Here is a 14,237-nt window from a genome sequence, read left to right as displayed (position 1 = left end):
GTGACCCCATGGACTGTAGCCCACCAGGCTCCTCTGTCCATGGGATTCCCCAGGCCAGAATACTGGAGTGGGCTGCCGTTTCCTCTTCCAGGAGATCTTCTCGACCCAGGGATTGGACCCGAGTCTCCTGCTTTCGCAGGTGGATTCTTTACCGCTGAGCCACCTGGGAAGCCCAACCGGTGGGCTGAAAACAGCTCTTCCTGTTTTAACAGCCCTAATGGGGAACTCTTGATAAGTGCTAAAATTTGAGAATCAGTGTTCTGCAGGAAGAGCTGACCCTAATTAGAGCAGGTCACCCGAGAACTGCTTGACAGGGAAAATGACTCGACCACAGACCAGTTCCCGACTCTTACCTCCCGAGGCTCTCCAGGTGACTTGCCCCTTGCTGTGAGGTCACCCTGTGGAGGATGTGCCGCCTGGGTCATATTTTGCTGTTCTGTTTGTTCTGGTTTTCGAAAGCTTGGAATCCTATTCAGTGTATCTTTCAGTTGTTTATATTCCGCAACTTGAGTCTGCATTGCAAATTGCACAATTGGATGCAAATTGCACAATTTGAGGAGGGAAAAGGATATCATTCATAGATGGTTCAGTGGAGGACTAGACAAAAATATACCTAAATGCGAGAGAGGAAAAATATGCAGACTGTTTCCATGCATTAGCTATACTTACTTGGACATGCTCAACCATTTTTAATCACATGCAAATGAGAATTAGAGTTAAAGGGAACAGAGAAAAAAATATCTAAGACAGATGTTAGTTTCCCATGCTACATTAAACTAAGTCAGAATTTTTATAAATAACTCTCTAGTATAAATATCATTATTAAAAGACAGCTATGCAATCAGTTTTATGACATTAAAATCTATTTTAAAATTCCACATTTAAATAAATTAAGTGCAGATATCTTTTACTAGTATGGTCTGAGTAACACCTTTCAGCAGAAAGAACCATATGCTTCAAATAAGTAACTGATCATATATGTAACATCACTCAGGCCACCCTCTTTCCCAGTCAATCTGTGGTCACATAAGGTCCCTTCCTCTCCAAAAAGCTCCCTGTATTGTGCTCTGCAATTTTGGAAAACAGTAGCATAGGCAAGAAAGGAGGCTGAGTTTTTATTCTTATTCTTCGATTCTGAATATCCTTTTCTTCTAAAATGACAAAGGCACTAATGCAGGTATAGGACGAGAATATAGTCATTTGTGTGTTATCTGTGTGTATATGTGGTAGGGTGTGTGTGTGTGGGTGTGTGTGTGTGATACTTTAAATGCCAGAAGCTATAAAGATGGAAAAAATAAACATGTTAAGAAAACCACTAGACTGCTTACACTTAGCTTATCATATGCACCAGCAGTGTTATCCTAAAACAGAAGTGCTATATGTGTAAACACACATTTACATAAGCACATACAAAGAACCCAGAAACCTCTTCTGAACAAGCTTCCCAGGCAGGGCGCCCCACTCACTGTGCCCAGTAGAGCAGAGAGAGGAGGCTGGTGAGTCTTGCTCCCTTGGCCACAGATGTGCGCCTGCACAATATTCTCCCACCCGCTTCCTGCCTTTTTCTAATTCACACAGAGAAGCCTGCCTGCTGAATCTGTCTCAGGGGCGTGCTTCTTTATCATTTGTACAAATGTGTGCCATATGGCTGACAGTGGCCCTTACCCAGAAACCTATCAAAACATTTGCAAACCAACTTTGGAGGTCAAAGGGGAAAAAAATGACATCCACACAGTGATGCTTTTAATGAGACAAATATTCTACCCTTTCTTCTTTCTCCTCCTCCTACGTATATAACCTTCAAAGGGAGAAATACTATGGTCCTCAAATATGAGCATGCATGAATAATCATGTTAAATTATGGAATGACCATGTTAAAAATGCAGGCTCCTGGATGCCCACCCTAGAAATCAGTATTCAGTAGGTGTGGGGCAAGGCCCACATAACTGTAATAGGGGGAATCTCCACAAATCCCAGCTTCAAGGTGGTTCTGGGCACTGATATTGGGCCAGCTTCTCTACTCCTTTTGACCTTATTTTATTTAGTTATAAAAAATATACAGTTATTATATAACTCAGTAGGTTGTGAATATTAAATAAAATTCTGTATATAAAGTTATTATGATAATCCCTGACAAATTCTAAGCTCTCAAATTCCACTCAGTTCCTGCTGTCTCCCCCCTTAATTACATTTAAAAATCAGATTGGCAAGACAGAATCTCATAAGATGATTTACATGAAAAACATATATGCCTGAAATAGCAGTTGTTTTCTAAGCAGATCTGGGGAAAGTTTCCACTGGGGAGTAAAAGAACAGGAGAAACTTGACGACCTCATCCCAAAGAACCAAAAAAATATTCAAAGAAATAAAAAAATACATGTATATTAAATTTAAAAATTTGTTTTCTATTACAAAATCTTGCAAGTAATATTCCCCAGTGAGCTTACAACAGAAATTGGTTTTGGTCATTAAGTGAACTACTTTACTCACATTTTTCTGAATTTTCAAGTCACTGCTTAATTTAATATTTATGGTTATTATAGTACCTAGAGTATTCAAATTGGTCTGTCATATTTTTTAGTTTGAAAAGTAGCCTCATGTAACAAAGCTTGGCAGGCAGAAATTTTATGAAGAAGATTTTGAATGTAATAATATCCTCTAAAGCCAATTTAATTGATAAACATGTAAAAAATTACCATACAGCTACAGTTTTGTAGGGGGATAATCAATGACTGCCTTGAAAAGGGGTCCCAGATGTTACAGTCTCTGAAACAGATCAGGGCCTGGCACATAACTCTTTTAAAAATTTTATAAAGACAAAAAATAATGCACAGTCTCCTGGTAAGAACAAATAGTTGGTTTTCCTTTGCTCTTTTCTTTTAATTCTTCCAAGAGAAGAAAAGTGAAGACCAGTGATTAAGAATATACAGTGACTAAACTAGCCATTCCTATTTGCTTCAATGATAAAGCTGGAAAACAGTCAGTGTGACATTACTTCACTAAACTCGCTAACACCTGTATTTGTTCATTTAATACATTATCTATGGAGGGCCTGCCTTGTGCCAGGACTATTGTAGGCTTTGAACAAATGAAACTTACAACTCTGTTTTCCTTCTCTATTTATCTGAGATTTCTTATTTCCTGTAATTTGACCTAACAACACATAAGCCTAGGCCCAAAAGGAGTGTATGCAGGCGCAAAGCTGGGAGCAACGGAAGGAGGAGTAAAATATAGTTTATAATAATTTATTTAGGTAATTAGCATATAAAATCCTGTAGATAGTATAGCAAGTCTACATAGATCTACATAGTGGCAAAAAACCATAAATGTGTGATGAATTCTCTGACTTAGACAAGTATTAGACTGCTGCATGTAGGAGTTGGTGGAGGGTAGAAAAAGTTCTATGAACCACACTGCCAGTGCAGGGGAAAAAAAAGAAAAGATCAAAGCTTTACTTAATATTCTCTTGATTGAGCTTTGAAAGCATGCATGATCTTCAGGATCAGGAAAGCTCTGTCCTAAGGAGCTCAGTGAAGACTGGCCTTTAAGAGACTGCATGCACAGAGGAATCAGAAATGTTAGGCAGACTTAAGAACCCACAGAGGCTGCTACCCTCCTAACCTGTGCGGCAGCTAGTGCACTCTTGTGGTCTTCCAGAGTCACTACAAGTTGCTCATGCTCGGAGAGTAAATTCTTATGCTGTTGCTACACAAAAAAGAATTTTACATGTTGAGTTTTGACATTCTGGGACAAACTCCTCTTGGGCAGACAGTGGTATGGCCACCCAAACGTTGCTCACTTGCTGGCTTGTTGTTGTAGCATTTGATAAGTTCAAAAATCTTTGCAGAGGGAAGACCATGGTTAAGGTGGTAATAATCCACTATCTAAAATGTGCTACCCCAAAATCATAATCACTTACAGGGTAATCAAAACAGGAAGGAAAATACCTTTAGTTATTAATAAACCTTTACAAATAAAAAGCTTATTAAGATTCAACCATGTAGCAAAAGAATCATTCCAGTGCTAATGCAAATGCTGAGATTTCCAGGTCATTCTTTAGCTTACGATGCACAAGAAGTAATGGGCAGGTTCACTTTCTGCACAAGCCCAAAGTAACAGCGTGGATTGTAAAGCAGGTCAAGTAGTGAACGACTTTTAAAGTCACTACAAAGTAAAGCAGGCAAACACAAAACAATCAAACGCTGGGTGTTTAGGCTGTTGTTGCTTTTTTTTTACCTTGACATCTTGCAGTTGTGTGTGCATGTCCTGATGCGCTCTCCTCAGCTGTCTGTTCTCTTCTCTCAGGTTGTACACGGTTTCTGTTTTAGAAAAAGGAAAATCATGCATAAAGCCCTGGGTCTTTCAGGTTCTTGATTCTATTATTTTCCTATCTAAAGCCTCACATAACTTTTTCAAAGGTCGTTGTGAACTTTGACAGTACAATACTCCAAATCAACAAAACTCAGCACCATTTTGGGACGTGGCACAGATTCAGTTGGACAACCCGACACAATATGACTCAGTGGTTTAAATACGCTTAAACAAGCTATCTGGCATAGAAGTTAAGGGTTTTTAATTACTCCTGAGCTAAAAATGAAATATTTCTGTAATAAGCAAACCCTTAGGAATGAAATGTAATGGGTAGGGGTCATCTGAGATTTTAGTCTCACCAGAAATTAAAAACAAAGCTATCAAAAGCATAAACCGCATCTCTCATAGCCATGAGTAATTTCCAGTCCTCCAAAGGGATTTCAGTTACAAAAGCAACTCAAGAAACAAATAATAGACAGACACTCCATCTGCTCAAAATTTATAAATGTATTTTCTGTCTCCCACAATTGCGTTCTTGACTGGTCTAAATTCTTCCTCCAATAGCTACTGGACAATTCTTTCCACAGTTACAATGTGAGACTGCAGTGATCATAGTGAAGTCTTAAAACCTCCCCAGCCACAAGCCCTACAATTCAGGGAACAGCCTCTTGGTAATTTCCCCACATTTTCTGTATCTGGACATTATTTGTTATGAACTGGTAGCCCCTGGGCCAACACACAGACTTTTTTTTTTGGCCCCTGCAAGTGTTAGCTGACATTCAGTGTCTTCCACATTTGAAGAGTTGTCACCAAGTAAAAATCAAGAAGCTGGGTCTCATAAGATTCTGGCAACATCAGGCCAGTTCTCAGTAGAAGTTAAATGGCAGCTGGGTGATCATATGATTCATTTTCCAATGGGAGATATGGTCGACAGTGAAAGGAGTGCTGCTTTAGACTGATGCTGGGACAGCAGCAGATGTGGACCTGCACGGTGCTGGGCAGACTGTCCCGAGCGGCAGCCACTCCCTGCAGGCAGAACTTCACTGTCTCCAGGGCGGCCCCCAGCACTGCAGGAAGCTGCCCACCACGCCGCTCATGCTCTCTGCCCACTTTCACTCCGCTAAGAGTCCCTGCTGGATCCCTGGGCGCTGGCTTTATGACTACGTTTGGGAAGAGATCAAAAAGGAGGTGAGGATGTTGCTAGTGGTTAGGTCATCCACCTATCTGTACCAGCAGATTTTCTCAAACGTCAAAACGGGACACCAGCGGCAATCCAAGACAGCCCCAAGTGCGTCCCAGGCTGGACAGGCCTTCAGTCTACACACGCACACACACAGCTGAAATACAGGGCTGCCTTTTAAAGGAATTCACTTTATAACCTTAAGGACAGTGTCTCCTGTGCCTCTGCGGTGTGACCCTACGTTACTTAACTTTTGCAGGCCTCAATTTCTTCATTTGTTGAACTGGCTTAAATATAATGCCTACCTGCCAGGTTGTTATGAGGCTTAAATAAGATACCTGCAGGAAGAGTTTCACCCAGTACTGACACATGGTAAACGCTTGTTGAGTGTCAGCTCTTATGATAACCATGATGATGAGGGGAATCATCTAAGCTTACATGGTGTCCACTCATCGTTACCCACATTCTAAATTCTAAACTCCCTCCTCGTGTCACATTCATCTACCAAGGATCACTTGGACTACACACGTCATGGTTTGCCATGACAAACTCTCGTCTATAACAATTTACTGTCAGGGACCATGATCAAACAAAACTGCTGATGTGAAAAAATCACTTATCAAGTGTCATCAAAGGCACTGTCATATTAAGTTGCTTAAAATTTGTATGAGAGATGTCTTCCAAATATTAACTGGTACCAAAAACACTGCTCCCTCTCACTCTCCGTGTTTCTGTCTCTGTCTCTCTCTCACCCTCCAAGATATTGAGAGATTCTCTCTTCTGATGACAAGAGCCCCAGAACTGACTGTACTTCTCCTTTTGTTCTGGATCCCAGGATGCTCAGACCAGCCATCAGGCTTGAATTGTCTGAGTATGCAAAATTCACATACAAGTGTCCTCCTATTCTCCATGGTTCTGATTTCTTGATAAAATTTCACTACACATGGACTGAGTTTCAAAGAAAGGTGTAAATATAGAGTAGACATACGATAACATGCCTTTTAAGCCTCTCACTAAAATTAAATGAACTAAATTATGTGAAGTATGCCAAGGTCAGGCACCTAGAAAATACTTACAATGAATTCCCATTATTTTGGAATACCATTATTAACCTATTATTTTGGAATACTGAGAGACAAAGCAGAGCAAAAGAAAAGTGCAGAAAGTCCAAAGGACCTATCACACAGCAGATTTCTATGACGACGTTTTACATAAAACCAGGAAACTGTTTGGCACAGTACAATTAACTGGATTACAGAAGACCTTTCTGTGATTTCATCTTTGTTTATGTAAGCACCATGTACCTTTTTAAACCAAATCTCATACTTCAAACTTGTTCAGGACCTGAATAGGTGATTGCAGGATACGCTGTTGCCCCTTTTCAGAACTCATATGTACTCAGAAGTGATGTATTTCATTTCATATTACTATGAAAATACCTGATGCTGATATTTATGATGGTTAGCATATATTGCTATATATGGTGGTTAGTGTATATATACCAGTAACTGCATTAGGTGCTTTGCATAATTTAATCCTCATACCAACTCTATAAGGTTACTACTTTTTATGAATATCCCACTTTTACAGATGAGGACAATTAAGTCTGTGGTGATTTCTACAACTCGCCAATGGTCATAAAACTAGTCACTGATTCACCAGGGCAGTCAGACTTCAGAGCCTGAGCTTTTTAAGGTGACTATTAGTGATCAGCAGAGTCTCTGTGCCCCAGGGGAGATCTGGAAACCCATCCCTGCGACTGCGGAGCACTAGGGGCATTCTGCAGGTGGGGTCAGAGATACTAAATGTCTGACAATGCACAAAAAGAACTGTCTTGCCCAACAAGGCCAATATGTCCCATTGAGAAACACTAAGTATTCTTTACTGTTTCCCTAAACACACCCAGAGATCAGTGTGAAATATCATAAAGAAGTAGCTGATAAAATACCACATGTAATGTAAGTCAATCACCAAGCAAACAAAAGTCTATTGTTCCATTCAAACATTAAAGTGAGCATTCATTTCCATGCATGCTAGCTCATTAGGTTTCCAAATACCTTTTAGCTTAGAAAGCTCTTGCTCTTTCTCCTGCTGCAGCTGCAGGTATCTCTGCTTGTGGTCATTAAATGTCCTACTGAAGTCTTCTCCTTGTCGGCGGTGTTCCTCTTCCAAGTCGCTGTGTTGCTTCTTGAGCTCCTCGTGTTGACTCTGCAAAGATGAAAACTTGAGCAGGGATATATATTTGTACCTGAGCAGGACCCTATGGGGCTTTCCTGGGACAGACCTACCCTGTATCCTTTGCTTTAGCTCCTCTCTGAAGTGCCTAGATACAGTATTTGATGCCTATTTCCTGAGGTGTTTTGTAGATGTGAAACCATCCCCCCCCCACCCGCCTTCCCAATGGAAGATGTTAACTGCTTGATGGCCATGAGCATACAGCCTCAGGCCTCCTGGAGCCTAAGGACTGATAATGCTAACTCCCGTGACACTACCCTGCTACCTCACCGCCAACCAATCAGACTTGTGCACAAGCTGATCACAGACCCTGCAACTCACCTCCCTCACTTGGCTTTTAAAAATGCTTTGCCAAACCCTTGGGGGAGCTTGGAGGTTTTTTTGGGCATGAGCTACCACTCTCTTGCGTGGCTCTGCAATAAACCTTGCTCTGGTCCAAAGTCTGCTGGTTTGGTTTGTTTGGCCTCACTGTGCATTGGGCACAGAGAATTTGCACTAACACATTCTCTAAATCACTCTCTCTCTCTCTCTCTCTCTCTCTCTCTCTCTCTCGATTGCACAGCCTTTCTCTTGTGAGAAAGTAAGCACAGATGAAGTAGGCTTTGTTTTCCTGACTGCTTTAAATTTGTGCAGCTCTCTTCCATTTCCTTTCCATTTCAAATGAATAGTTTGGGATTGTGGCCAAAAATGATTTTCTCCTTAATTTTTAACATTAATGTGAACAACAAGAAGTTGGAAGTTTGTAAGAGTGATAGAAAAGGAAGGGATCTGGGGAAATTCCCAGGGACTCAAGTTACTGTGGAAACGAGGTAAAACTAACGGAAAAATTACCCCTCCATGGAGCCTCTAGACTGCCTTTCAATCGGATGTTTTCCCAGCAATGTTTTTTATTTCCCTTCTTTGATTATCAGCCTTTCTGGTAACCCAGTTTAAAGAAGAGGGAAAAAAACACTTTTTTTCCCTTCGGGGGAAGTAAAAAAAAATCGATTATTTCTAGAAATGATTATTACTTATACTATTCTACATTATAATACTATAATCACAATCGAGATAAATTCTATAGTCTCCAAATGCTTAACGTGAATGGGTGGTCTGCTTTAATTCACGTATTGCTTTCCTGATAATAGTAAAGATTCCGGTTTCATTAAAAGGCAGATACCCTACTGATACAGGAGGAAAGACAACACCAAACAGAAAGCTGGGCGCTGGGTGTTGGAGACAACGGCATAGATTTCCTGCCGTGTGGGTGGCATAATAGCCGCTGCTCATCTCTTCTGGCCTGACACAAACAGTGCATCTCTCTCTTTTCGTCAGTCTTCCTGACACACAACAATGAGTTTTATCCAAGAACCAAGGGAGGAATATCTTTAAATATAAATTGTGCTCCTATGGTAGGTGGGCCACTTATGACACATTAGTAACAGGAAGACAGCATTCTAATACTTCTACTGCCTCCACTGTGTCTGAGATTAAAAAAAAAAAAATTTCAAGAAAAACCACTCTGAGAAATTAGATAAAAAGCAAATGAAAATCCTTTAAGGATAAACAACAAACTCAAAAATTAAGTGACCAGAGACCCTGATTTATAAGAAAATGAATAATGAATTAAATATGTCCTTTGTAATCAGGTGATAAACATAATGGAGCATTACAGTTATATATCACCTTTAGCCAAAAATGACATTATAACATATCACGGTACAAATCAATTTTCTGTAAATTTTCCTTAATCACATAAGTTACTTAGCTAACCCCTTCATTCATTCATGAAGAACACCTCTAAATTACTCACCTTCAGCATCTGATGTTGGACATTCAGTGCGCTGTACCTGCTATTAGAATCTTGCTGTAAATTGAAAAGCAAATAATTAACAAAAAGATAACTAACATTTGGCTCTTTTGTTAAACAGAACTTAAAGCTCTTAATGAAAGGTTTTCACTTGTTCACGTAAGTAAAAATGAATTCTAAGCTGGATTCAGGATGCTTCTGAGGTCCTGTCTTTACTTCATAGCAGAAATGAAGTTTTACATTCCTCCAAGTTTGCTAGACTTTAATGATGAAAAAGCAGGGCATGGAATTATAAAACAGCAGTTTGAAAGGGCCCTTGGAGGTGATTTACTTCCACTCTCACATTCAGAAGAAGAACTGAGGCCAGAGACACAGGAGAGCTTGTCCTGAGACACAGCATCGCATATGGCTGGTACCTTGTGCTCCAAGAACAGGAGAGAAACCAGCAAAGACTAGCCTCACAAGCTTAGAATGGGTTCCAGAAAGGGAGAGAAAAGGCACTTTTCTTCCTTGAGTTTCCACCGGTAAGAAATTCTACACACATTGTGTGTGTGTGTGTGTGTATACTCAGTCACGTCTGACTCTGTGATCCCAGTGACTACAGCCCTCCAGGCTCCTCGGTCTGTGGAATTTTTCGGGCAACAACACTGGAGTGGGTTGCCATTTCTTCCTCCAGGAGATCCTCCCGACCCAGGGACTGAATCCAGGTCTCTTGCATCTCCTGTATTGCAGGCGGATTCTCTACTACAGCGCCAGCTCACAGAGAGAAAGAGAAAGGCTAAGGGAACAGGCCTAGGGCAAATGTCTCCTTAGGGGCAGAGCCAACACAGGACCCTGAGCCGGAGCTCCGCGCCCCAGCAGGGTGCTCTCACGTGCCGCTGGAGCATCTTCACTCTCGGAGCTCAGACAGGTCCAGTCCGGGGCAGCCCCAGCGGGGTCAGTGTACAAAGCGCACCTGCCACTTTCCTCTCCCCAGGCGGCCGTGTTTTCTCTTACGCGCCTGCCTCTTACTTTCCATCATCGGCAGGATAAGCACAGCTTCATCTCTTTCTTTCTGTCATGTTCTTGCAACTTCTAAAATGGACTGCATTTTGCTTTGACACTTCATTTTTATCACTTTACCACTTTATTTTAATTTGTAATATATGACATCACAAAATGCACAACAGAACACACACGATCTTGACTAGGTCTTAAAAATGCAAGTAAGAGTGAAAAGCCAGTAACCTCCTAGCTATTCAAGGAACCGACTCTTCTCAGTTTTAATACCCCACAACACCAATGCTTTCTTCAACCAATACTTACACGTTTTTCTTACAGTAAGAGAAAAAAGTGTTTTTCTCTAGTTAATTTGGAATTAAAAACTTTTTAAAAATGTCAATATCATTTATTTATCCATTCATTTTACAGACGTTTTTGAACATTTGGACATGTGAACTCTAGGCCAGGTATTGTGTTAGACATCACACAGTAATGTCTCTGCAAGTGACAGTAACATGGTACAAAGGCAAATCAAACTAAATATCACATTCTATAGAAAAGAGAGACTACGGATGAATAAACAAATGAATCTCTTTATTGTGGAATATCAAGGATATTTTCAATTTATCACTATTGCCAATAATGTGATAAGCAAAGGAAGGTAGGTTTTAAAGGAACAATTTTTAAGGTCTTCCTCTCAGAATTTTTTTGAGAAGGAAGGAAGGAAAGGATGGAGGGAGATGTATTTCAGTCCTAATGATCAACAGAGTAAAATGTTTGGAGACTTTATTTCCCCCTCGATCAAGTTTTGTAAAATAAATTAAGGGAGAAAAAAAAACAACTTACCCTTCCCTTATTCAGTGTCTCTTGTGCTTCTAATTTATAAACTAGAAAATCTAGAAAATATAAAATGGAGAATATAGTTACATTAATTAACTCTATTAGTATAAGTTAATTCATTGTGGCATTTTTAGATATCTAAAAACACAAGGGCACATTTTACTCAGACCTAAACAATCTATTTGATGACATGCTTCATTTTGTCTTTTAATGCTTTAAAAGTTTTCCTCCATACCTTAAAGTTGTGAATCTTGTATCAACAAAATGCACACTATAACCAACTGACTTAAAGTGCGTTTAGAGTGTGGACTTGGTGATGAACTCTCCTGGAAGTGAAGGAGGAAAAAAACAGAGCCATGCAGTGCCCCTGAGGACAGAGATGATTTACTGCCAGCCACTAGATGGCACAGTAAAGTCATGCAGGAACTCAAGCCCCTGAAACCATCTTTAATGCGCTTAAGGCTTTATTATCCACTAGGTGGCTCTACAAAATCACTCTGCGTCTGAAGGCCAGGAAAACCCCAATCCCATCAAAGCATCTAATAATCTTAACACTTCTCAGTAAAACTTTCCAGTTCACTCTGTCCTCCTCTGCTCTCCCTCCTTCTACCCTGTACCAAAGTAATAACAAAACACCGCTTCAATCTAATGTTTAACCAAAAAGATGAATAAATGAAAATAAGAATGCAGGCAACTCCAAACCACAAGCTATACCAAGTCCATGCTTTATAGAAAAATTCTGATAAAAACCAACAGCACTGATTTTTATTTAACACCTGTGCTAAATGTTAATTTTTCAAAATAAACCAATCGGCTATGCCAATAAAGTCTTTAGCACAAGAGGAAAAACAGGTCTATAACTTAAAAGATGTCATGCAATGAGATTGAAATTGATTATGCTATAAATGCATATATACATATACATATGTATACATGAAGCTTGTCATATTCTGGACTGCATGGTATTACTTTCCAGATGTCTGTTGACAGATGTTAATAACATATACAATATTCAAATGAAAAACTGTGTGCTATTTCTGAACTAATACACATAACTAATATATGAATGACCTCAAAGAGGCACAAACTAAATGAAAAATTCTAAATCCAATCTTGAGCAGGAATTATTTTGTTGCACAATGTACAGCAGATTGCTTGACTGACTTCAGGTGATTTGAAAAATTTCTAAGCAAAAAAACAGTAAAGCAAGTACATGATACTTCAGAGAAGAGCATAAGAAAGGTCAAACACAAATTACATTATTTATTTACCTTCCTTTGCTTTCTTATGTTCAAGTCTTTCCTTTTGCAAGGATTTCTCCAATCTTGACCTGTGTTCATACACAACTGGAAAAAAAAAAGTTAAAACTTATCTTCAATAAATTAAAAATTCTAAAGTAAAATCAACATCAATTTTCAAAACAGGAAGAAGATAGTTTAGAGTCCTTTCACAATCAAAATTAAAATGCACGCCTTTAATCTGGGTAAAAGATGGAAACAATAGTAGACGTAATACTCAGCTGACTCCTGTATGGTCTGTCCCTCTGTAGAAACAACACTGTGGAAGAGGCTTCCACCCTCTTGGCCAGTTCTTTGTTCTCCTGCTTCTGGAATGTGGGTCTCTGTGGGGTTCCCTGTCTCCTGCTGGACTAGCAAGTCCACTCTCCACACTTCAGCCACCATCTGCGTGGCATTCACCCCCAGGCGTGTCCAGCTCCCACCTCACTCTCAGGCACGGGGAGAATATTTACAGCCAGAGATCCCGTAAGCGCTGCCAAGTCAGCATGAGCTGACAGTGAATGAGAGCTGCCTGCACGGGTTCCATCCCTGGGCTGGGAAAATCCCCTGGAGGAGGAAATGGCACCCGCTCCAGGATTCTCGTCTGGAAAATTCCAGGGACAGAGGAGCCTGGTGGGCCGCAGACCACTGCGTCACTGCATCGGACAGGACTTAGCAGAGCCCAGCAGCTGAGTGAGCTGAGCAGAGGGCGGGTGTGGAAACCTCAGCAGCAAACTCAGGTTTGCTGAAAAGGAGCTGTATTCCCCATGTCAGAGAAAATACAGGCGAGAGAGCCACAGAGACGAAGGAGGGAGACTGTCCCCACTGCAGAGCTGTGACCTGCGCCATGCCTGCAGGATCAGCTGTGTCTGACTCTCTGCAGCTCCGTGGACTGGAGTCTGCCAGGCTCTTCTGTCAGTGGAATTTTCCAGGCTAGAAAACGGGAGTGGGTTGCCATTTGGGATCGTCCCGACCCGGGCTTGAACGTGCATCTCTGGTTGGGCAGGCGGACTCTTTACCATTGGGCCATGTGGGAAGCCACAGGCTTGACATCTGCCATGGCGGGAAGCCCCAGGCAAGCTGGTGTCGGGACCTTCCTGCACTTGACCAAGCCCACCTCCCCCGTCTATTCCGAAGAAGTGGCAGTTGCCTGGTGACGGGAGGAGACAGTGCCGATGATTTAGAGGGAAAACAGGGAGAAGCCCCTGGGTACTCCCTCCCTCAGTACAGGGTTCACATCTCCAGGAAAAAGGAGCTGCAAGAACAAGAGAAGCTTTACCTTTAATGAAAAAAAAAAAAAAAGTATTATTACACTAGACTAGACCATATATTACTAAACCAAGACTGTATTTATGGATAAAAGTTATTGAGAAAAAAAATTTTTTTTAATCTGAGAGAAGCTGAGAAGTAGTGAAGTCTGTCTTAGATTTCATGCAGGGACAGAAAACTCAAGCCCACAGAATAGTAGTGGGAACAGGGGAGAGGAGGAGAGGATAAAGCAAGTTTCTGAAGTGCCCTTTAATCCTGTTTGCTCAGCATTATGGCCACAGATGACCTCACTCCCTGGCAAGCTCAGCCAAGCTTGCCACTGGGTTCTTTTTACCACTTCCAGCTCCTCACAGCT

At 40.9% G+C, this 14,237-nt stretch overlaps 1 protein-coding gene across 5 annotated transcripts in view; it reads right to left on the bottom strand.

Annotated features, from left to right (window-relative positions):
• GOLIM4 (golgi integral membrane protein 4) overlaps positions 1–14,237 on the bottom strand; it is a 78,364-nt gene that overhangs the window by 21,876 nt on the left and 42,251 nt on the right. For 3 of the 5 annotated variants that reach the window (XM_065942223.1, XM_065942221.1, XM_065942222.1), the window contains exons 2-8: positions 12,608–12,682; positions 11,343–11,392; positions 9,519–9,572; positions 7,549–7,699; positions 4,237–4,319; positions 3,622–3,705; positions 354–512 (exon numbers count right to left, since the gene is read on the bottom strand). In XM_065942223.1, coding sequence (XP_065798295.1) covers positions 354–512; positions 3,622–3,705; positions 4,237–4,319; positions 7,549–7,699; positions 9,519–9,572; positions 11,343–11,392; positions 12,608–12,682 — 656 coding nt within the window. The remainder of the gene's footprint in view (positions 1–353; positions 513–3,621; positions 3,706–4,236; positions 4,320–7,548; positions 7,700–9,518; positions 9,573–11,342; positions 11,393–12,607; positions 12,683–14,237) is intronic. The other 2 variants (XM_065942225.1, XM_065942224.1) reach the window with 1 other exon arrangement.

Source organism: Muntiacus reevesi, chromosome 8 (assembly GCF_963930625.1).
Source record: "Muntiacus reevesi chromosome 8, mMunRee1.1, whole genome shotgun sequence".
In the NCBI taxonomy this organism is placed as follows: Eukaryota; Metazoa; Chordata; class Mammalia; order Artiodactyla; family Cervidae; genus Muntiacus; species Muntiacus reevesi.
Note: the sequence above shows the minus strand (reverse complement) of the source record. Positions and strands in the feature narration are given on the sequence as shown.